At 33.7% G+C, this 25,634-nt stretch overlaps 1 protein-coding gene across 1 annotated transcript; it reads left to right on the forward strand.

Moving 5' to 3' along the window:
- Positions 1-2,634: 2,634 nt before the first annotated feature.
- On the forward strand, positions 2,635-25,375 carry LOC141394239 (uncharacterized). The gene is made up of 4 exons (XM_073968250.1): positions 2,635-2,898; positions 24,164-24,379; positions 24,447-24,590; positions 24,655-25,375. The coding sequence occupies exons 1-4, from the start codon at positions 2,835-2,837 to the stop codon at positions 25,155-25,157; spliced, it is 927 nt and encodes a 308-aa protein (XP_073824351.1). The 5' UTR covers positions 2,635-2,834; the 3' UTR covers positions 25,158-25,375.
- Positions 25,376-25,634: the final 259 nt, after the last annotated feature.

Raw genomic sequence — 25,634 nt, forward strand, 5'->3', positions numbered from 1 at the left:
AATAGTACCAGATTTTCAATACAAAATTTTTTAGCTTATTTGGAACTTTTCATAGATAAAACAGCTATATAGTACGTTTAATAAGAAGATGAAGCTACACATTTGTTTAAATACTATATTTCATTAAAGAATAAAACAAATAATATTGAAAATGCTAAAAATGTACAAATTGCGTATTACAGTATTTTTATCTTTTTAAATGGCTAAGCCAAAGATTCCACATAAGTAAAAATTAGTAAATAAAGACAATGTTTTCAAGGCTGCTTAAACATTTTAACATAAAAAACGTTTTCGTTTTATTTTCTTGGCCAAGTCGCACCAATGACTTGTCTGCTTAAAATAGTTCTTCTTCTGTTGCACTTAACTTTTTATCAGGCGATTCGCTGAATGTTGATATAACATCTAGGAATTGAAAAGAATAAACATGTATAAATAAACATAAATAAAAAAATATGTCCTTATATTTGTTTCCCTATTACAGCTGTATAACATTGGAAAAATCTCACAATCGATTTTTGCCAAATAATTCTTTAACATTGTAATTCATTATTATGTTTAGTTGCATTCAGCATTTCCAGCGAGACGGGACAATATATACATCAGGTTCCACAATCTTCTCTAAAGGTTCCACATAATGTCTAATTGTCGAAATTTCACCACAAATGTTGTTAGTCGCCTCAGAATTCGTACTTTGCTATAGAATTGTTTATATTTCACATGTCTTTTATATTTTCTTTTGCTCATACTTGTTATGGAAGTTATATGCTTTAAGTTTTCATGATATTTTATAGATTTTTACAAAAACACATTTTTCACACAAAGTGTTGACTTTGTCACCATATTAGTAGACAAAGTGGCGACATGTCAACACATGACCCCACACTTCCCTGTAGGGACAGTGGCCGATTTAAAGCTCACATAAAGCTAGCTTTTTTTAAACATAAGTGGAATTTTATCGATTATTTTGCATTATGCCAACTGACTAATTTTACAAGGTGATGAGCGCCTGAGTAGTCAGTATTGTCCAACGCCAGATAACTTTTCGACTGATAATAAACTAACTTTTTTGCCTATTTTTAGTCAGTTTAAATTTTAAACTTTAAAACATAATGTGCAAAAAAAAGCAATTTTTGTTTCTGTGTGTTTTTTATTTTTGACTTTTCATATTCTCTCTCTTTCTCTCTCTCTCTTTTTTGTTAGAGAGAAGAAGGGGCAAATTTGTATATTTCCTTTGTGTTCCTTTTTAATTCCAGAATAATATGAGTAATATGTACGAATATGTTCAGTCCATCAACACTGTATTCTATAACTGGATGCTGCATTTATACGAAGAATATTAAGAAAAAGCAAGTGCGAATTATTTATACATTTGTGCCTTATTTCTTCCACAAACACAAATACTTTGCAGACGGTACATGTTTCTGTTTTCAGAGTGGTTAATCTCTAGATAACTTTTCGACTAACTTTATATTGGTCGAAAAGTTATCTAGACATGGACAATTGCCGAAAATTTTTTCTGTTCAAAGTGGTTCATCTCTAGATAACTTTTTAGCCAGTTTTTAGTCAGTTTAAAAATTATCGATCTATTATCAATCATTTTATCAACTGGTTAATAAAAGTCCGACAGGGTTCCTATAGGGTACATACACAAAGTTTTTTCGCGGTGATCATTTCTACACTTAAATGAAATTCTAATTAAAATTTTTTTCCAAAGGACGTTCTTTTCTAAACTTAATGCAAACTAAATCTCTATGAAGGGAATAACAATATCTAAATGTAATATTTTTGTAGTTTAATTATACTATTGTAATGTTTGTTCCTATTCGGTGTATGTATGTATGTGTTTTCATCAAGCGAACGATTAAGAGCTCGTGAACGATTCTGATCCGAATGATTGAACTAGATAGTGAACTATGAACTAGATTACTGAACTAGTTCAGTTAAGAGAACTGAGCTATTGAACTAGATCTTTCAAATGAACTAGATTGTACAACTCTAACAGGTACCTGGAATCAAACGATTATATTAAACTAAAATGTTATGCGTGAACTTTCTTTTGATCATGACTGTAATTTCTTGTCGTTTATAAAAGTACTAAATTCTTCCTCCATGTTAAGGTTTATTATTTATAATCCCTTTATATTGAAAATTTGCTGCGTGGAGTTTTTCTACCCATTGAGAGTCCAAAATACCGAATTAATCACCCTGTCTGATGTTTTGCAAGGGATGTTTCTACCTGTTATAATTTTGTTTTTCCAGTTGAATAAGTGGGCTAAAACTTCAAATAGCCCCTCTTTTTATTAAACTTTGTCACGCTGAAGTAACTTTAAGTATATTCTTAGTTGCAAATATAAGTCACTGTATTTAAGTGAAGACCTGTGGGTACATATTTATGTTTGTATGCACATTGTATGTATGTACACATTTACTTCTACCAATTTTAATGTACGCAGGTAGTTTTCTTTGTTGGGTTTCTGATAAGTTACCACCATGAAGATCTTATCAAGATAGACCAAAACGGCAATCTACCGACGTTAACAATTTAATTTGAAATTAACTACTGGTAATCCAACAACAACAACAAATGCTCCCAGCATTCATAATAAACGCGTAAATCAACAGTGTTGTCAGAATCATTGTTTTCTCACTCTCCTTAGAATCCAAGTTCAGCTTCAGCGTCTCAATCAAAAGATCCATTCTAAAACTCTGAATGATTTTAGTTGTATACTAACACTCGAAGTGTTAACAATTTTCAAAGAACTTTTAACGCTCATCCTACAGTTGTTATTGTTGACAACACAAAGCCTAAATATAAAAATTCAAAAACAACAAATATGAAATCGGTCATCGGTATAAGGATTTTAATTGTTATTTTTCTGGTGTGTCATGTTACGAAAGGTTAGATTTTATTTGATTATTCATTTGCCAATAAGTAATTGACAAAAAAAAAATTATTTAGAAATAATATTCATTCTAAGTGTAAAGAGTTGAAAAATAATATTCCGTACCAGTAGGAAGAATATTTTTAAGAATAGAAGTATGAAAATAACAAAAACCGACAAAAACTTCAACTTCTGTAGTAAACAATTTAAACAGTGGCCAAAACACAAACAAAATGAAAATAAAAAAAATGTTGACTAATACAAATTGTGCATTTAAATATTTTATGAAACAGATATAAAAGAAGACAAATAAAGCTACAAACACTTTAAACGCTTGTTTAATTCATGTTCTGATTCCATCTTGATTTTTTAAGTGAAACTCTGCCTTGTTACAAAAAATTAAAGTTTCCAACTCAGCCAAAGAAAAAAAAAATGTTACGTCAAGTGGAGATGACATCAACTCAAAGTTGGGGTAATTGATTACTTCCCACTTATATATCTGAAGCCAACAGAAGTAATAGAGATATGGACTGGTTTCTGCAACAAAGTCTTTGAATTTCCGCGTTAAAAAATTTGGAGTATAAAAACCAGTTGTTTTGTGTAAAATAAACTTCTTGAGCATATAAATAGATAAAGTTAAATGCAACCTAGCGGTAACTAAAAAAATTCCCCTTAGAAGATGGAAATTCAATAAAATGTGTCGTACAGTTATATGTATGAGGGACATACTCTGCCTTTTATGTTACAACAATAGCAGCCCCCTACGGTATACAAAACTCATATTTTCACGACTGAAAATTAATAAAATCGGTATCATTTGCAGATTTGGCGCGAATAAATGTCATAATTTCTTTGATATTTGGTCCGTCGTTAAGGACCATATTATATATTACAGTAAGAATTAATTATCATATCTAAAATAAAATAACAATTTCTCCAGCAGTGATTCGTGTACAAAAGTTAAAGATTCATAAAATAACAGCCAGCTACAAAATCGTTTAGTATTCTCCAAAAGTATGCATTTTACATGCGGGGACATTATTTTTTCTGTTTATAACGACCCGAGGAAGTTGAGATTTGTTTAGATCATTGTGGTAAGGATGATCATTGAAGTTCATGGTATTGTCAATCTTCTCCAAACAAACGTATTCTAATAAAAAATGGACCCCATTTTTTTCTTTTTCTACATCACCACTATTTCGATATAATTTGGCGAATTTTTTTTCTAGACCATATTGCGCCTTTTATTTATTGTTATCTTATTAGGACGAAGTTCATTATTTATGAAAGTTTTTAATTAATTGAACTTAAATCGAGCTAACATGACCTAAGGATTTTTGTATTGAAAAAGTGAATTCTAGCGAAGTCCCACACACCCAACCAATATGCTACGATCGTTGCGCTGGTGGTTAATTCAGCTCATCAAGCATATCGGATGCGAATGGCTAGAACAAAAAGGCGTAGTTTGAAGACTTCTATTTATGCAGACATTATTGCATATTTGCAGGTATGAAGTATTTTTGAAGCCTTTTCTATCATGTCCACCTAGAATCTTGTCTAAAATAATTTCTCAATACATACACATGTACAATCGAATGCTTCTTTCCTTCAAGATTTGAATTTCATTTTGCAAATTTTATCCAAATATGTGCCCAATATATATAAGAGCTATATCAACATCTGAACCGATTTCAATACTCATAATTCGGCAAAGTTTTTTCAATACAAATTCCGTAACGCATTTTAAATTTCAATTGGACATACAAGGCGAGGATTGTGGACTAAATACATAAAATCGGGCGAAAATATATATCAGGAAAAATGTCTAAAATCGTCTTTTCTATTTCAAAAGCAGTAAGGAAAGGCTCATAGTCAGTCGGGGCCGACTATATGATACCCTACACCACTGTGAATATGTAATATATAGGAGATATATATCAATTTGAAGTGATTTCTAAATAATGTGGTACCCTTATTACTAGACAAAATTCAGTCACACATTCCAAATTTCATCAAAATCGGACGTATATAGCGTGTTTGGTGCAGCAAATACATAAAATCGGCCGCAAATATATATGGGATCTATCACCAAATCTGAACCGATTTTCACCAAAAACAATAGCGTTCTTCCTATGGCCAAGAGAATTACATTACCCAATTTTCAGCTCAATCGGGCATAAAATGCGACCTGTACGTCGCAAACAAAAATACATGGACAGACGGACATACATAAATCGACTCAGAAAGTGATTATATGTATATCCCCAAAAGGAACTATGGGTCTATTTCGTTTCCTTTTGTATGTTACGTACAAATGCACAAAGACATAATTCGTATTACACAGCGTGGAGTAGGGTATAAAAATCAAAAAAAAAAAAAATTATGCTACATCAATGATTTTTATTGCATATATTAAGAAAAAATCGCCATTTCAAATCTATTTTTGTTACTTTGATCGTTGTGCGCAAAAGATATAACCGTTTTTTATTTTGGTAATTAGAAAAAATTCTAAAAAAATTGCGACTTAATATAGTTAGCTGTTTCATCCTATATTCGATTCGCAAAAAATCAAATTTGTTACAAAATTTTACGTGTTTACAAACATATTTTTTGAAATAATAGCGCTTATACTTACAAAAAATATGTATAAAACAGCATTATAACAGACAGTGTGAGAAATAAAATGAAACCTAAGTCGTAAAGGTTGGAGCTATAATATAATATAATTTGCTAAAATATGAAGAACATATGACAAAAAATAAAAATCATATTTTTCGAATTTTATTTTTTATTGAAAATATGTACATATGAAAAAGAAATGTTTGAATTCTTCTTCATTTTCGTCAAAATTTGGACGCAATAATAAGGATATTCCGTTGGTACCAAATTTTGACTTATATCTCTTTTATTGACGAAAATTTTTAGATCATTATATTAATCACAAGCCAAACCAATTCTAAAATAAAGTTAAAATTGACTTTAGAATTTTTACATGTAAGCGATCTCAGTGTCAGAATGTATCTTTTGTGTTTGTTCTTATTATTAAGTCGATAGCTGTGATACCAATATTAAGAATATTAATTATTTTGTAGATTCCCTGAGGATGCAATTTATACAATTGCGAAATATTGGAAAAATAAAATAAATAAAAATCAACATTGACCTAAAGCTCAAAAAGTTTTATTTCTAATAGTACGTTTATATATAACCGGATTTAACAAACCCACTGGGTTTCAAATGTCAAATCCATTGCTTATATTTCAAATAAATCCTCCTAAAGAAGGTTAACCCTGCAAAAGGCTATAATATAAACATGGCCTAACGTTAAAATAAAATTATATTCAATATTAAAACAATTGAAACGCATATAAACCGCGTAATAGTGGAAATGACATGATGCGCATCTGATTTTCCACACAGTAAAATGTCCATCATTTCCAGGAAGTCCATCATTTCCAGCGATTCATTAAGAAGAACCGTCGATGTAGCATCGCACTCAATTTTTAGACAAAACACATTATATCTCCTGTTTCGTTTTATACCCTCAGCATTTATGTGTCTCACTGTGTCTCACCCCAAGTATGTTTGGACGAAATCCGTTTCAGTCAATTTGGAGTTGATTTAGTCTGTCTGGCTGGAGCCAGACTCTCGAACGGATTAACCGATTCGGTCCAAAATTTGGCTTTCGTAATATTTTGTCCAAACTTAGTTTAAGTTAGAAGATGGGTTATATCGGTTCACTCCTTCCGGTACCTCCCCCACAAAAGTTCGAAAATGTTCGGACAATATGTGCGCATGATAACTCTTGAAGAGAGTGACCGATTTGGCCTATACTTTAAACATTCCAATATATCTACCAGATATAGACCAGGTTCGAATATGGACTATTTTTGTCCACTCCTTCGGGTACCTTCCACACAAAATTTCGGATAAGTTTACTTTAAGACCTGCTCTCGAATCACTCTAATTTTTGTTGAGGAAACTTGCATTCGCTGCCTCAATTACGACGGTAAAAGTTTTTTTCAGTAGCAAGTCCATACTTTTTGAGAAAACAGCCCGAAAGGTGTAAAAAACACTTATGGCAGTATTTGTAGTGAGTGACTGGTCCAAAATTTGGCCTTCGACATATTTTGTCCAAACTCAGTTTCAGTTCGAAGATTGGCAATACCGGTTCACAACTTCCAATACTACCCCCCCCCCCCCCCCAATATTGAAAAAATGTCACTAAAATAGTATGTCCGATGCTCCATGCACCGACGTAGCCAGGGGGGGGGGGCGGGAGGTATTGAGATTGAGGTCAATATCTATATTTTATTTATTGCATATTATTTCCAATATTTCGAAATTACATTGAATTTCATCTTCAGGGATTTTTCTGTTGATTACTCTTTGAATTGTATTTTGCGAAGTTCTTTCTATGGCTGCACATTTCTAGAAATGTTCATTTTGCCATCTTCGGCAAAGGACTTTGTAACGACAAATGAAATCATAAAAAAAGCTAATCGGAAACAGATTCGTCTTCGTCAAAATCTCAATAAGTATCAGTCGTCTTTGCGGACGGGAATATACCTGAGCCTGTGTGAACTGAAACTTTCATCTATGGACAGATCGAACAGCGGCTACAAAATCCTTTAACCCAAAGCTATGTATTAGGAGATTTTCAGAATTATGTAGTCATTTTCGGACGTATGAACTTGCCAACAAAATATGGATTTTATCATTGACCACAAGTGCTGCTGTGGAGGTACCCGAAGAAATGGACCGGACCGGCATAGTTGATTTTGGAAGTAGATCTTATTTTGGGAATCATTCCTTTTAAAAGATGTTGCGCCCAGTTCGTCAAAAATAATTTTCAGTCTGGACAAAATATTACTAAATCCAAAGTTTGGACAAAATCTGTTGCTCCGTCCAAGAAAAATCGCACATACCACTTTCACTAAAATTCTTGAAATTTGGAGGAAAATTACTTCGAACTTTATATAAGGCTCGCAGAAATATTGTGATAAACAAAGTTCGGACCAACGCAGTATCCTGTTCGAACGTTGTCATGTGCACCAGCCAGTAAACATGATGGCCGTAGGTGTTCTTTACAGCTTTCGGGCCATTTTTTCTGGAAGTATGGACTTGCCCCTGAAAAAAACTATAGTACTATAGTAATTATAACTAAATTATTAGCATAAAGGAAGTGAAGCCATGATATATCATAATATTTACTAATTATCCAGAGAGGTCTTAAGCTGCACTTCTCTGAAAATTTTTTAAATACTCTGTGGAAGGTTACCGAAAGAGTGGATCGATAGTCGATCGAAATTGATCAACAATTTGACAAAATATCACGAAGAACAAATTTTGGACGGACGAACATAGCTAAGTCGACTCCAAGTTTTCTGAAATAGATTACTTCCAAAAACACTTTGGCCCTAAAACCATTATTTCGATGAGGACTAAAGGTTGAGAGTATAAAAATGTAGATTGGAAAAAATTGTGTTTGTGGATTTTTGCTAAAAGAATGTATACATGTAAAGAACTTGGATTGGGCGCCAGAATTTCATTTCAAAAGAATTCAAGACTAGTAGTCAGAGTTTTCCTAGTTCCTGATCAATTTATGAGAAGATCCACGATAGGAAACCAGAATTTCTATAAGAGAAAAACAAACACATGCACCACTGAGAGCAAACACAAAACACATTGAAATGTATGCTCACTTGCTCTTAGTAAGCGCTAATTGGCTATCTCTAACATATACACACATTTATAAATGGTGGTGGTTTATTGAACGGTATGGAAATACCAAACAGTTACATAAAAAATTCCAAAGAAATACATAACAGACTTTAATAAAAGAAAAACTGAATGAAATAATTTATAAAAAATAAAAAGTCACACTTTTAAAAAGAAACAAGCAAAAAAGTATCAGTCGGCTTTGCCGACAGAGATATACCCTCGGCCTGTGTAAATTGAAACACTTTTTTCCCAAAAAACTTATGTACAGTCTGTCGCAAAAGTTAGTATACACCGTTGAAACCAAAATGTATTAGGGATAAATATCTTTATAACTTATTGAAAACAACAAACAATTAGTTTTATTTGATAAACAAGAAGGTTGTCTTCCGTAATAACAATTAAAAGTGAGCAATATTTGCATACCTTAGCAAATATAATAATTGTTCCACAAACATCCCAGGCGGGACAGGGGAGACTTCTCTCATATCAATGAGTGCACCCCGATTCATATTAACTCAATGATATGGGACCTACTGTTTATCGCCGAGTCCGAACGGCGTGTCTAAGACACCACATGTAGAGAAGTTGTACCTTAGCAAATCTAGGGTTCGAATCCCAAAAAGACCAAAATTTGTGTCGCAAAAGTTAGTATACAACGGAGAATTCTCGTGGAACTGTGTAAAAAATTCTTGATATTTTTGAACAAAATTAAACTAAATCTATACTTAAGATTATAAAGAGTATATTAGATGATTTTAATGGCAGTTATAGTACTTATAGTGACAAGTCCAACGTATACTGGATCGTAAAATCCACAAAAATTGGTCATCTACAAATACAACAACTGTAGCGACAAAATTCCGGGTGTTATGTCCTGTTTATGAATTCTAAAGCCATGAAATGCTCAAAAAAGCTCTAAAGTTTCAATATGGGGTGATCTTGATCGAGTTTCGACTTGTCCTTTTTGAAAAAAACGGGAATTTCTTGAAGGAAAGCCATACTTTTGAGGCCGATGTCCTTTTGAAACATGTAATAATTCTTAATCCTTACACATAAGGACTTTCCTTTTCAGTTAATTTTCTGACAATTTATGTCCCTTTTCACATTCCCACCAAAAATAAATAGTAGGAGAACCTCAAGATCTGGTGTAAGCCCTACAGTGATACTCCACCACCACAGAAGGATATGATAGCTAATTTAAAATTTAAATACAGAGCTTTCTCTGCTGTTATAACGCATGGATTGTTCAAAAACGTTCTGAAAAGCTGTGTTCGCTTCACTTAGAACCAAAATACAACAAAATGCATCAGTTAGAAGTAGTTCATTAGACATTAGTAGTACATTAGACACTAGGGATATGAGAAGCATGTCCGATATTGCTAAAAGGCCGGTAGGACAGTATAACTGTAGGGCTTACAACGGACCTTGAGGTTCTCCTACTATTTACCTTAGGTGGGATTATGAAAAGGGGCAACATTTGTGAGAAAATTAACTGAAAAGGAAAGTCCTTATGTGTAAGGATTAAGAATTATTACATGTTTCAAAAGGACATCGGCCTCAAAAGTATGGCTTTCCTTCAAGAAATTCCCGTTTTTTTCAAAAAGGACAAGTCGAAACTCGATCAAGATCACCCCATATTGAAACTTTAGAGCTTTTTTGAGCATTTCATGGCATTAGAATTCATAAACAGGACATAACACCCGGAATTTTGTCGCTACAGTTGTTGTATTTGTAGATGACCAATTTTTGTGGATTTTACGACCCAGTATACGTTGGACTTGTCACTATAAGTACTATAACTGCCATTAAAACCATCTAATATACTCTTTATGATCTTAAGTACAGATTTAGTTTCATTTTGTTCAAAAATATCAAGAATTTTTTACACAGTTCCACGAGGATTCTCCGTTGTATACTAACTTTTGCGACATAAATTTTGGTCTTTTTGGGATTCGAACCGTACATTTGCTAAGGTATGCAAATATGGCGCACTTTTAATTGTTATTACGGAAGACAACCTTCTTGTTTATCAGATAAAACTAATTGTTTGTTGTTTTCAATAAGTTATAGTTATATTTATCCCCAATACATTTTGGTTTCAACGGTGTATACTAACTTTTGCGACAGACTGTATTTAGGGGTTTCGAAATTTTGGGCGTATGAACCGACAAAAATGTTGATTAAGATTAAAGTTCAAAAGTTTTGCGGAGGAGGTACTTAAGGGAATGGACCGACATAGACCAAGGGGTGCCATAGGGGGTTTTTTACACCCTTCGGGCTGTTTTCTCAAGAAGTATGGACTTGCCCATGAAAAAACTTTTACCATCGTAATTGAGGCAGCGGATGCAAGTTGCTTCAACAAAAAAACAAAGTGATTCGAAAGCAGGTCTTAAAGTGAACTTATCCGATGAACTTATTTTGTGTGGGAGTTACCGGATGGAGTGGACAAATATAGTTCATATTCGAACCTGATCTATATCTGGTAGATATATTAGGATGTGTAAATTATGGAACAAATCGGCCACTCCCTTCAAGAGTTATCGTGCGCACAATTTTTCCGAATATTTTTGAACTTTTGTGGGGGTGATACCTGAAGGAGTGGACCGATATAGCTTATTATCGAACTTAAAATAAGTTTGGACAAAGTATTACTATTTTGTCAGGAAGTATGGGCTTGCCCTTGATAACACTTGTACCGTCGTATGGAAGGCTGTGAATACAAGTCGTTGCAACAAAAATCAAAGCGATTCGTGAGTTGGGAGGTACCCCAAGGAGTGGACCGATTGAGTCCATATTGAAACCTCATCTAAGTCTGGTAGAAATTTCACGATGTGTAAAGTACGGACTAAATCGGTTACTTCCTTCAAGAGTTATCGTGCGCCCAAATTTTACGAAAATTTTCGAACTTTTGTGGGGGAGGTACCCGAAGGAGTGGACCGATATGGTCCATCTTCGAACTTAAACTAAGTTTTGGCAAAATATTAAAATACCCAAAATTTGGTTCGAATCGGTTGATCCGTTCGAGAGTTATCGTGCGCACCAGCCAGCCAGCATCAAATTATTATACATATATGAAAAATGTATTGATGTAATTACCAATATTAAATGCGATTTCTTCCACGTCCAATAAAATATTTCCATTCACCTTTTTGACTCAATTATAAAATTTCCAATTATTAAATGTATTGGGCATTTAATTTAGTAAAAAGCACCATTTCTTTAAGAAAACACAAAATTCTGATTTATTCACTCACTTCACCGCTTTTACTCAACGATTGTATTTAGAAAACTAGAGAAAAGAAACAACATAATTAATACAATTTTTTCTTTTCCTCTTCGCTTGCTACTTTGGTTAACAACAACAAAGCACACGTGTTTGACAGCATACACACCACCAAAGCTTCTGCGTCTCCTATTACACCATACACACAGCTTTTTATTATAAAACAGCATTCCGCAGCCGCGAGAGCCCAGTTGTTACTCGATTTGACAAAAATCCTCTCTCCACCCATAAAAAATATGTTCTAACATAAAAAATATGTTGGTACCCAAACAAATAAAATTGAGATATGTTACAAAATGTTGCAAACATATATTTGTTTGGACACAAACAAATTATGTTTGGATCCAAACATTTTTTGTTTGCAACCAGTCCCAAACAAATATTTTTTTTTTGGATCCAAACATATTTCTAACATATATTTTTCTGCGTGCAGTATTCCAAAGGATATGTCTCCAGAAAATAAATAAAATGTTTAACTCACAATATCAAATCAAAATAAAAGTCATGTTTTCAGTTTTTGAATAAAATTTTCTCAATTGCAAATGTTTTGAGCAGAATCAATCTTTTAAAGGTCCCAATAAACAATCAATCTACAAAAATATTTGCATTCCAGATCCACAAACTACCTCAGAACATATAAAATATGAACTAGTCATTCCAGTTGCAAATGTTTTGAGCAGCACTGTACATACATAGCGTGATTGGTGCGCCCAATACCTCACATCGGTCGAAAATATACATATACAATATACATATATGGGAGCTATATCCAAATCTGAACCCATTTAAATAAAATCTGGCAAAAATTGCTTTAGTCCAAATTCAGTAACATTTTTCATCACGGACAGAATATACCTCAAATCGGCCAATAATATATATATATATATATATATATATATATATATATATATATATATATATACCAGGGACGTAGCCAGGATTTCATTTCGGGGGGGGCCCACCTGACCAAAATTTTTAAAGTTAATGTTAGCGAAAATTTATTATTTAGCAATAATTTAAATTTTATGTTATGCTTATTTTACTGATGAAATAATTTTCATTACTATTTTTTAATTAAAATGGCGTAAGATTTCTTGGCCAATATCCTCTTGTTTCAGGCTTCAATTTTCCACTCCAGTGTATGGTCATGGTATGGTCGGAAGTTCAGGTGTCCAATCGTTTTTATTGTCATAAAGAAACCAACTATCGTTATTTCCCTAAAGATATTTTGGTGTCCAATCGTAGATCTTATCACAAAGAATTTCTGAAGGCCTATAGTGGTTTTCTTGATAAAAAAATATTCTGAGCAATAGTGAGTCTATCAATCATGAAATTCTAGAACCTAATCGCGGGTATGTAAATGACGAATTCTATTGCCTAATCGTGCATGTAAATAGACAAATTCGGCGTCCAATCGTCAGACTTCTCTTATAGAAATTCTGGTTTCCGATCGTGGATCTTCTCATAAATTGACCAGGAAGTAGGAAAACTCTGGCAACCAGTCTTGAATTCTTTTAAAATGAAATTCTGGCGTCCAATCCAAGATCAATACATGTATACATTCTTTTAGCAAAAATCCATGAGTAAAATGTTTCCCAATCTACATTTTTTATACTCTCAGCCTTTAGTCAAAATAAACCTCATCGAAAAAATGGTTTTAGGGCCAAACTATGTTTGGAAGAAATCTGTTTTAGAAAACTTGAAGTCGACTTAGCTATGTTCGTCCGTCTTGGTGGAGGACACGATGATTCTCGAACAGATCGGTCCAAAATTTGGCCTTCGTTTTATTTTGTCCAAATTTTGATCAATTTCGAAGATGGACCATATCAATCCATTCTTTCGGTAACCTTCCACAGAGTATTTCAAAAATGTTCAGATATGTGCAGTTTAAGACCTCTCTTGACAATAAATAAGTGGATAAGTGTAAGCTGAAGACCTAGGTAGTCATGGCTTCACTTCCTTTTTGCTAATAATTTAGTTATAAGTAAAAATATGATATAAATAAATTAATAAATAAAAAGACCTCTCTGGACACGCTTTCCTTTTTTGCAACAAGTGTTCTCGGGGCCACTATTACTACAATACAAGTTTTTCAGGGGCAAGTCCATACTTTCAGAGAAAATGGATCGAAAGCTGTAAATAACACCTACGGCCGTCATGTGAAGTGACTGGTGCGCACGACAACTTTCGAACCTTATACTGCGGTACATCCTTCAAAAACCATCAAAATAGTTGTTAAATGCAGTTTAAGGTCTGTTCGAGGATCCATAGAAATGTTTACTGAAGGTATTCCTTGTGTTTAGAACGGTATTGTGTTTTTTGTCGGCAAGTCCATATTTCCTAACAAAAAAACTGAAAAATATTCTGTGACAAACTGAAATGACTGGTGGGAGCAAAATCCTTTAAAAGGAATGACTTCCAAAATAAAATCTAATTCCAAAATGAGCTATGTCGGTCCGGTCCATTTCTTCAGGTACCTTCTTCGCAACACTTGTTATCAATGATATAATCCACATTTTGTCGCCAAGTTCATACGTCCGAAAATGGCTACACAATTCTGAAAATCTTCCAATACATAGCTTTGGGTTAAAAGATTTTGGTTGTGTGGCCCCTATTCGATCTGTCCATAGATGCAAATTTCAGTTCACACAGACTCAGGGTATATTCCTGTCCGCAAAGCCGACTGATTCTTGTTGAGATTTTAACGAAGAAAAGAATCTGTTTTCGGTCAGTTTTTTTATTTCGTTTGTCGTCACAAAGTCCTTTGTCAAAGCAGGAAAAAGGAACATTTCTACAAATGTGCATCCATAATTCCCAAAATACAATTCAAAGAGTAACACTATGCAATACTGAAAATGCAAACAACTTCTAGTATGAATTTTTTGAAAATCCATATTTAGACTACAAAAACCCTAGTAGGGTTTTGTCCTGTCAGATCCAGTTCGGATTTTAAGGCCTCATCTAAACCTGGCGAAATCTACACGTTTTTGCATTTATCAGGCCTTTATCTCAGAAACGAATAGGAACTTGGCCTTGCTGTCTTTACCAATATTGTAGCCCTGTACTAGTAGAACTTATCTTCTGAAAACCCCACATAAGAAAAACTCTATGTACGGCATCAAAATCTATAAAGTATAGAAAATTTTACATAACTGCTGAAATTCTGGTAAGTATGGGCTAAACTATTGGGAGTTGAACCAAGTAACCTTTTGCAAAAATCTTCCAAATAAGTTAAGTTCTCAACAACTCTTTAGAACGTTCTGAAACTCTAAAATGCTTACTTCATGTTGTTTTAGCAGTATTTTGCATCATATCTTTTACAACACGTATTTCAAAACAAAGTTCACACCAACAGTTTATTCTCGCATTTCGGATTTCACTATATTATTGATATTTTTATTAAATCGTCGTTTGAAAAATGTACTGAAAACAACAGCATAGAGGCATTTTACAACATTCCAGGGAATATTTTTCCAAAAGAAAATATTCAGAAAAATTACGGTTGTGGAGATACGGTGCGAAATGTATAAAAATTGTGGAATTTTTGCATATAAACTATATGCAATTGAGGCAATAAATGTAGTTTTTCGAGTTCATTATTTCTCCAAATATTTTATTCTTGTCCTTATCTACAAATTTGCTTCAGAGGTCAGAAGAAGATTCGCATTGGTTTCAGAGATATAGCGCCGAATTTCTTTAAAAACTCAATATTTATCCATGTTTAGATGGGGCCATAAAATCCGAGCTGGATCTCGAACAACAAAACCCAACTAAGGTTTATTGTCGTTTGGGTCTGTACTTTCAAAAAGTCATCAGTTCGAATTGTTTGCACAAGATCACATTCAAAATGTTGCACAGTGTAATCGACAGAAAAAAATCCCTGAAGTTGAAATTCAATGTAATTTCGAAATATTGGAAATAATATGCAATAAATAAAATATAAATATTGACCTCAAGCTCATTAATCTTGGTTTTATTAACATTCGAAAGGTAGAACAAAACATAAAAGTACGACAGAAAAATACTTTTTTGTACAATAGACATTTACTAATTTGTAACAAGAGACCAGATTCTAATAATCTCAACGAACGAGACTGCGGTGGAACAGAAGTTTTATCATAAAAAATGGTTGGTATAGTTCTTTTTTTGCAAATTTGAAACATAATAAAGAATAAGGACCACAAGAATGTTTTTTTCTAGATATTGTTTACAAGCCAGTAAACATCTTGTTCTGAACTCAACAACACTAAGAGTCAGCCTAAAATTACTATTAAACGCTTAAACAACACCTTAAAACTTACCAACAACTATGCAGAAAATTGCTCAAAAATCCTAACTTCTTCATTATTTCATACTTTCAATAAGTAAACCAATGTAGTTGACCCAAATACTTTATATATTTCTTTAAAAATCTAAAACATTTTAAAATTTTACTCAACAAGTAAAAAAGTTTCAGTCGGCTTTGCCGACAGAGATATACCCTCAGCCTGTGTATATTGAAACAATATTTTCCCAAAATACGTATGTATTTAGGGGGTTTTAAAAATTTTGGGCGTTTGAACTGACAAAACTGTTGATTAGGATTAAAGATCAAAAGTTTTGCGGAGGAGATATTAAAAGGAACGTATCGACATTGACCGCTATGGAAGTGGATCTCCAGCCACAACATATGGTGCCATAGGGGGTTTTTACACTCTTCGGGCCGTTTGCTCAAGAAGTATGGACTTGCCCCTAAAACACTTTTACCAACGTAATTGTGGCAGCGAATTCATGTTGCTTCAACAAAAATTAAAGTGATTCGAGAGTGAACTTATCCGAAATTTTGTGTGGGAGGTACCGGATGGAGTGGATAAATATAGTCCATATTTGAACCTGATCTATATTTGGTAGATATATTAGGATGTGTAAAGTATATACCAATTCGGCCACTCCCATCCAGAGTTATCGTGCGCACAATTTTTCCGAACATTTTTGAACTTATGTGGGGGAGGAACCTGAAGGAGTGGACCGATATGGCTTATCTTCAGACTTAAACTATGTTTGGACAAATTATTACTAAGGCCAAATTTTGGACCGAATCGGCAGATCCTTTCGAGAGTTATCTTGCGCTCCAAGCAACTCACACGGTGTCATAGCGTTTTTTTTTTGCAACTTTCAGGCTATTTTCTCAGGAAGTATGGACTTGCCCCTGATGAAACTTGTACCGTCGTATGGAGGGCAGTGAATACAAGTTGCTAAAACAAAAATCAAAGCGATTCGAGAGATGGCTCTAAACTGAACTTTTCCGAAATTTTGTGTGGGAGGTACCCGAAAGAGTGGACCGATATAATCCATATTCAAACTTGATGTATGCCTAGAGGTAGTATTACCATATGCAAAGTTTGGTTCAATTCGGTTACTCCCTTCGAGAGTTATCGTGCGCACAAGTTTTGCGACAATTTTTGAACATTTGTGGGGGAGGTACCTGAAGGAGTGGACCTATGTGGCCCATCTTCGAACTTAAATCAAATCTGGACAAAATATTTGGAAACCCAAAATTTGAACCGAACCGATTGATCCGTTCGAGAGTTATCGTGCGCACCAGCCAGCCAGACAGACAGACGGACAGACAGACAGACGGACGGACATTGCTAGATCTACTCAAAATTTTCTGAAACGGATATCGTACAAACATACTTGGGGTCTAAAACCATTATTTCTATGAGGCACATTTTTGGTCGTATCAAAGTGTAAATACCCTCTTTAGCCTAAAGGCTGAGGGTATAAAAATGAAAAAAATGTGACACATAAGCTAATATCCTATGGGAACGAAAATCATTTCGGGGGGGGCCCGGGCCTCCCGGGCCCCCCCCTGGCTACGTCGGTGATATATACATATATATATATATATATATATTTACCCAGCAAAATAAATTGGAAGTAGTGCAATGTAGACTAGTTCTTTCACGGCATGTTTTTATGCAGTTCAAACGGAGTCGTGAAAAAGGCACTCCATTCCCCACATTTTAACCGCATTTGGATGCAATCCAAAGAATCACATCCAATTGTCACATTTTACAACATCCGGAGGCAGTTCAACGGAGTCATGAAAAAGGCACTCCGTTCACTACATTTTATTAGCAGTTGTTAGAGATCCCTACATGTACATAAATCAGTTTGTACATCTCTACAGGCAGCGGAATACATTTACAAAAAGAGATAATCGTGTTAACATTTCCAAACATTTGTTAATACAAACTAAATAATATTTAATTTGTGAACATTTTTCCGGTAACTCACGAGAAGAAAATTTCCCAATGGAGTGCTGTTGGAGTACATGTCGAAATCTTAACTGGTGATGGGAAGACAATATCAAACCCATTTAGCAGATGAAGCAAAAGCACTTAAGCTTGGATTAAATGGAGAGCGGTGGAAACACACAAGTTTGCGATTGAATTCAATAGAGAATTTTCATAATTTGTGTTAATTTAATAAAGTTCTTAATATTTTTGTTTTACACAAATAATAAATGCATTTTATTTTGTTATTCAAAACACGTGCTCTGGACTGCCTCCTATTCTACCCCAAAGGGTCAGTTAAAATGCAATGCCAAAGGGTCAGTTAAAATGCAGTGCCAAAGGTTCAGTTAAAATGCAATGCCAAAGGGTCAGTTAAAATGCGGTGCAATGGAGTGCCTCTTTCCGGGGTCACTCCCTTGTAAAAATCATGAGTGAAAATGCATAATTTGATGCACTTCCAAATCACTTGTACATATCATTTAACTGCCTCTTTGGAGGCAAACTTTTCGCTGGGTATATATATATATATTAGGGTTATGACTTTTTGACATTTTTTCTCAAAAATGATTTCCTGTAGCAGGGATGAATGAACTTTTGCCTAATAATCACTACGCTATCGTTTATTTCATTGAAATATAAAAAAAGTTCACGCACAAAACGCTTTTAAAAATATAATTTTTTGAGAAAATGTGTGAAATGAAAAAAAAAAAATTTCAAAAATTATTTTTTGTTGCACTAATGAATAAATATAAGCCTACTAATAACTATAATAATGTTTATTTCATTAAAATATTGAAAAATGTAATGCTCAAACCACTTTATCCCTTAAAGGAACTAAGGGCCTATCTCGTTTCATTTTGCATGTTACATTCAAATGCACAAAGACATAATACCCCTTACCACAATGTGTGTATTAGGGTTATGACTTTTTGACATTTTTTCTCAAAAATGATTTCCTGTAGCAGGGATGAATGAACTTTTGCCTAATAATCACTACGCTATCGTTTATTTCATTGAAATATAAAAAAAGTTCACGCACAAATCGCTTTTAAAAATATAATTTTTTGAGAAAATGTGTGAAATGAAAAAAAAAATTTCAAAAATTATTTTTTGTTGCACGAATGAATAAATATAAGCCTACTAATAACTATAATAATGTTTATTTCATTAAAATATTGAAAAATGAAATGCTCAAACCACTTTGAAAAAATTTTAATTTTTTTGTTTTTTGTTAAAAAATTATATCTTTAAATAAAAGCGTTTACGACATTTTTACGATCCTCAGAATTGAAGAAAATTAGTGAGAAATAAATGTTATGTCAGTTTAATTATCTCATGTGACTCTAAAGTTTATTTTCAATTGTATATGTGCTTACAGTGACTTCAAAAAATTGTCCATAATTTTGATAAATTCAAATTTTAAAATCATTTTGTGCGTGAGGTTTTTTCACCGAACCACCTTATAATTATGATTTTATGTAATCTTATGGCAAAACTCACCACGCTATGATACAGGGATATGAGGTTGTAAAAAAGTCATAACCCTAGTGTGTATGGTATGAAAATGGGTTCAATACAAAAATACATTAAACTAGAATATTTAGCCTCGCCATTTTATTTTTAATTTTTGTCCCAAATTTTCTTTGGGGCCAAAATGCATTTTTAAATTTTCAAAATGCTATATCACCCAAACATCAGAATACAAAAGACCACAAATTATGCATTTACGACGAGGCAGTAAATTTCTTGTGTAATTAAAAAAAAGGTTTTTGAAGATATTCGTTCAGTAGTTATAGCCAGAAATGATTTTGGGACTTATTTCCATCAATACATTCGGACATAACGCCATACCAAAATTTGTTAACTCCAAAATATGCGGAAATTACACCCAAACATTTGAACTCGTTGCCGGTGTTGGCATCTCCGAGGGTTGAAGCCAAGGCCTATAGAAGCTCGGATATTCAGAGTTCTGTTAAAAACTTTTGACAACAAACATAATAGATTTTATGTTATTGTGATTTCAGTTTCTTTGTATTTGAAATGACAATAATGTTTTTGACAACAAACATAACAATCAGGTGGCTTAGTGTCCAACTGTATAAACTGTGGTTGAAGTCTTAAATCCAGGCGAAGACCTGTCGCCTTTTTCATCTAATAATTTTGAAATAGTTTATAAGGCCAAATAGATATCCGCGTATCCGAATTTTGTATCTGTCCAAGGGTTAAGTCTAACATTCCGCCTGTCTTCATCAACTTTTAATTTGAAAGCAAAATTAGCGGTTATAAAAGATGCATTTTATTATAAAATTGATCAAAAAAGAAAAAAAATATAATACAATGCACCTTTTATAACCGCATTAACATTGAATTCAAATGAATAATACTACGTTTGATTTACTTTTTATAAAAGTTGTAAATATACAATAAAGAAACTAAACAGCTTTATTTTCATTTAAATTTTGGTACCAAGTTTGTACCGATTGCTAACAGAACGTCATAAGAACTGAAGAAATCACGTCAATCAACTCATGTTTATTCTACTTATTTGCTTTCATTACAATGCGCTTAAATGTTTGCAAGATAAATTGTTTTTGTAATGTTGCCACTATTGTTTTGAAAACATTACTCTCTATAATAGAGAGACTTTAAGCATTTGTTTTTTACAACATAAAGTGTCGCTTTTTATAATACTGTAACTCGCGCAGTTGTGACCACATACGGATAAAAAAGCGATAACAACATATTTTTTCTTGTAAATAGACAACATTCGCATTTTTAACTGAATGCAGGCACTTTACAGAGACGCATTTACTGAGAGAAGATATATTTAACTTCCAAATGTTTGGAGGGATAATGCTTTGTTTACATTTACGAAATCCACTCACACATTGCTTAAAAGTCAAATGAAATCCAATGGATTTCAGATGAGTTTTCATTTGACGTATACACAAACTCTTATGTTACACGCTAAAACTTTCATACGAAACTTTCCCATTATTTTGGCGTTCATAGATTGAGTTCCACACAAAAGTAATTTTATAAAATTACTGTAATGGGGAACTCGACCTAAGAACGCCAAAATAATGGGAAAGTTTCGTATGAAAGTTTCAGCGTGTAACATAAGAGAAAGGAATTGACAGTTGAAATCAAGTGGATTTCGTAAATGTAAACAAAATATTATTCCCAAAATATATTTGGAAGTTATGTCACGGCACCGTTTATAATAAGTACCTTATGATTACACTGTGCAACATGTTTAAGGTGATCTTGTGCAAACAATTTGAGTTGAGGATTTTTTTGAAAGTACAGACCCAGACGACAAAAACCCTAGCTGGGTTTTGTTGTATCAGATCCAGCATGGACATATAAACATGCTTAAATATTGACTTTTTAAAGCTATTCTGGGCTATATCTCTGAATCCTATGTGAATCTTCATCTGACCTCTGAAGCAAATTTGTAGATAAGGGCAAGAATAGAAATAATGAACTCGAAAAACTACATTTATTGCCTAAAATTTCATGAAATATCGGAAATTTCCATAATTTGTATACATTTCGCATCATCTCCAAACCCGTTAATTTTTCCTTAATGTTTTCTTTTGAAAAAATATTCGCTGGAATGTAATACACAGCTCTTCGGAACATGTCATTGTTGTAAAATGCCTCTATCACGTCGTTTTCAGTAAAATTTTCAACGATTATTTAATAAATATGTCAATAATGTGCTGAAATCCAAAATGCGACCTGTTCAAAAGATAATTTCTACTAGTTTAGGTCTACAATATTGCCAAAGACAGTAAGGCCATTTTCCTATTCGTTTCTGAGATAAAGGTCCGGTTTAGATGAGACCATAAAATCCGAACTAGATCTGAAGGGACAAAACTCTACTAGGGTTTTTGTAGTCTCAATGTGTACTTTAAAAAAATGCATACTAGAAGTTTGCATTCTCAGTGTTGCATACTGTTATTAAATATTAAAAACGCCCAGAAACAAGTTCTTCTTTTAAACTGTACCTATATTTAAATACTACAAGTAGGCGTCGACGAACGTGATAAATGCAAACATGCGTAAAACTAAGGTTATCCGGACATTTGATCCGAAAATTTGAATAAAACACCCTGGCGTAGAAGGCTGGCCTTCAGCCGGAGCGTAAGATTTTCATCTCTGGAGAATGTCAAAGAACCGGCTACCGGAGCCATTATTTCTATAAATCCAAGTTTATACTAGACGGGCGGCCTACCTTAAGATGTTCACCTCTGTGTATGTCCAAAAACCGGTTACGCCATCCAGAGTTTTCCTAAATTCAAGTTTTTCCTACACTATTAAGATTTTCCAGACAAATTGCCCGAATATTTAAAATATTTCTCGAAATTTTGCGTGTTAGTGCGAATATCATTTTAACTTCCATTAATTTTTTTTCGTTGGAGTTGAGCTTAATGATCGAAGATTTTTTGCAAGTGAAAAAGGAACGCCTAGAATCGAAACCACACAACCACCGAATTAGGTAACCTAGTTAAACCAACAGCGAATTTCCGGCTTTCCTTTTTCACTTGCAAAAATCTTCAATCATAAAGCTCAACTCCAACGAGAAAAATTTAAAAAAAACATCAGACATATCGGCTGTGGTGTGGCTTTTAGAAGGGTTACTAAAAACCTTCTGGCCTAGGCAACACACAGTGTCGCCACCAAGCGTACTCAGGACAGTTTGACATGCGACCATGTATTGGGTGTTGGGTTGTTTTCAATGGCTGATCACGATACGGGTATCACAGAGGAAGAAGCGTATTGATTTTGCTGATGGTCGGATAATATTCAGGGGTTGGAATGGTCAAAAAAATTATGTGGAGAACAATTCAAAGTTTTATTCTTATGCGAATATCTCCGCTTCAAGTAGAGATATTTCAAAAAAAAAAAAAAAAAAAAAAACCGTCAATGGAAGCAAAAAATATCACCTTCATAATGATGATAAAGTGTCGTACATCCCATTTTTCATTTTTATTTGAATTGTGCAGACGAACATCCCAGCTTTGGTTAGTTGCGTTTCAACTTATTCTTCTTTATTTGCGGATCCGATATTCAGATGTAAAGCGATCATACAATATTATTGTTTACATATTCAAAAATATATTGCAAATATAGACATTATCAAATTGTAGGTAATCTCTCAATTTTTGGCGGCATATAGTTGGTTTCATATCTGTATCCCGTCCAGTCTTAAATGTTTTTACATACCTCTCTCCTGCCTCTGTTTCGGTTTCCTTCCATTTTGCTTTTTATAATGTTTTGTAGAAATTTGTATTTTTAGTTTTTCATAAAGTAACCCAAGTATGAGATTTTTCGGGATTTGACCGTATGCAGGAGTTGCCTGTCATGGTTCATTCTTCGCACGATTTCCCGGTTTGTTATGTGTGCAGTTTCAACAAAAGTACCTATATCAGTGAAGACATTCTGAACTTTAAATTGGTCCCAACTTCGTCGGCCCGTCCGTCTATACCCACTTCTTCTTATCTGGGGACGAAATATTTTGCCTTTCCTTTGGGGTGGTCATCATTATGGTGTATTTAGGCATGTTCGATATCTTTGCAAGTAAAAAGTGTTTGCAAGTACTTCTCACTTCACTTTTATTGAACATGCTTGTTATCGAACAACATTTTGTAAAAGTTTTTACAAATTTGTACAAACTTTTGAGTTATCGTACAGACCTATTGTCTTTTTCCTTATTTACGATATTTACTAACTCACGAATAATCTCAAGCCATTTATCGTTCCCATACGCTGTAGTGGTCTTGTATATTTAGATGAGCTGGCGACTAGTCTCGTAATTCAAGGTAATTGGCTAAGATCATCAAAATATCTTTAATCGGAGGTATACACTATATCCTGGACCTTTAAATTAATATTTGTCGCATTCTGAAAAATATTTTTGTTGCACCTTCCCATATAGAAAAACCACAAATTATTGCTTTGAAATAAAAATATTCGACATTTATTTTTAGCTCAACAAAATCAAGTATCTCCAAAACTGGATCTAAGTGATGCCGAAGACAACAACAATTCAACTGTACCGGTCGTAAAGGGGCGGACAGAAGATCGAAACAGTGAAAAAAACAAGGCAGCAGATAGCGATAGCGATAAAGACGGTGTTAAAACTGGACCAAAAATTCATGGCGTGCGTGTAACGGTAGATACTGGAGATGGGCAAACATCTAAAGGTTGCTTACATTCAATATATATTCAATATTAAAAATATCATTAACATTTGGCAATATATTTATATAGAATCAAAGGAGAGTGTTGAGATCACAGATTTGGGTAAAAATAAGAAACGTGTTGGCATCCACACTGACATAACGTTTGAAATCACGGCAGGGGGAGATGCACACGACAACAAAACTAGCCGCGAACATGATGTTGATGAAAAGGGTAACGTTTTTTACTCCTTTTTATATTTTTTATAATTTAATTCCTATATTTTTAACATTCTCAGAAGATGCAAGTGTACCAATATTTAAAGGAAGAGGAGGCTCGGGTTCGCATAAGAGCCGTAAGCCTACTGATCCAAAATCGCAATGGAATCCAAACTTTTCCGCTGAACGTCGTTCATATGATCATTCGGGCCGAGGTCGTTATCCAGACTATCAGGAATATTATCCCGGCAATGTTCCGGTTTATGTAGGCTCCTCTGATGGACGTGGAGGGGGAAGCTCTGTTTATCGTTCGTCAGATGGTTGGAATAGTTACATACCTCGTTCTAATTATTGGACAACAGAACGATCGCATTACGAGAACTATAGACCTAATGATGTATCTGGTTATCGGGCAACACCGAGTTGGAAGCCTTGCTATTGTGTTATGAACGACAATGATTACCGTCGACGTCGTGATAATAGTCAACCTCATTATCAGCATCATGAAGTGGTTGTGAAACCCACCAGTTCGTTAATAGAAATTATAGATGGAAAATTGGAAAGAACTTTTTCTAGAAAATAAATTGTGAATACAAAATAATTTTTAATGATGCACATGTTGCATGCATACACCTATGCGTGTGTATGCGTATGCAATTATTGACAAGATTCTTGATAGTTAATAAGTTAGTAATAACCTAAAAATGTATACAAGAAAGTTGTACTTCCTTAGGTGATAATTGGTTGTAAAGCATTTTTGTTGATATATTTATATGGATAAATAAAATTTACAAAAATAAATGCATGTGTTTGTAGCAGCCCGTACTTAAAGCCTACAATGCCGCTCTCCTCCTGCCAAATTTTATTAAAAATCCAGTTTCTTTTATTTATACAAGATATGAAGTGTTGAAGAGTTTTTTTATATTTTGTTTCATGTGTTTGTTGTTTAATCTTCTATCTATTATATAAAACTCAAATGGCGTTCGTCCGTGAATCAAAAAGTCGATCAATTTACAACCGATTTATTTCACGTTTGTCTTAAAATGTTCGTATTTATCCA

This window comes from Musca autumnalis, unplaced genomic scaffold (assembly GCF_047663935.1).
Source record: "Musca autumnalis isolate F117 unplaced genomic scaffold, ASM4766393v1 scaffold_2, whole genome shotgun sequence".
Classification (NCBI taxonomy): Eukaryota; Metazoa; Arthropoda; class Insecta; order Diptera; family Muscidae; genus Musca; species Musca autumnalis.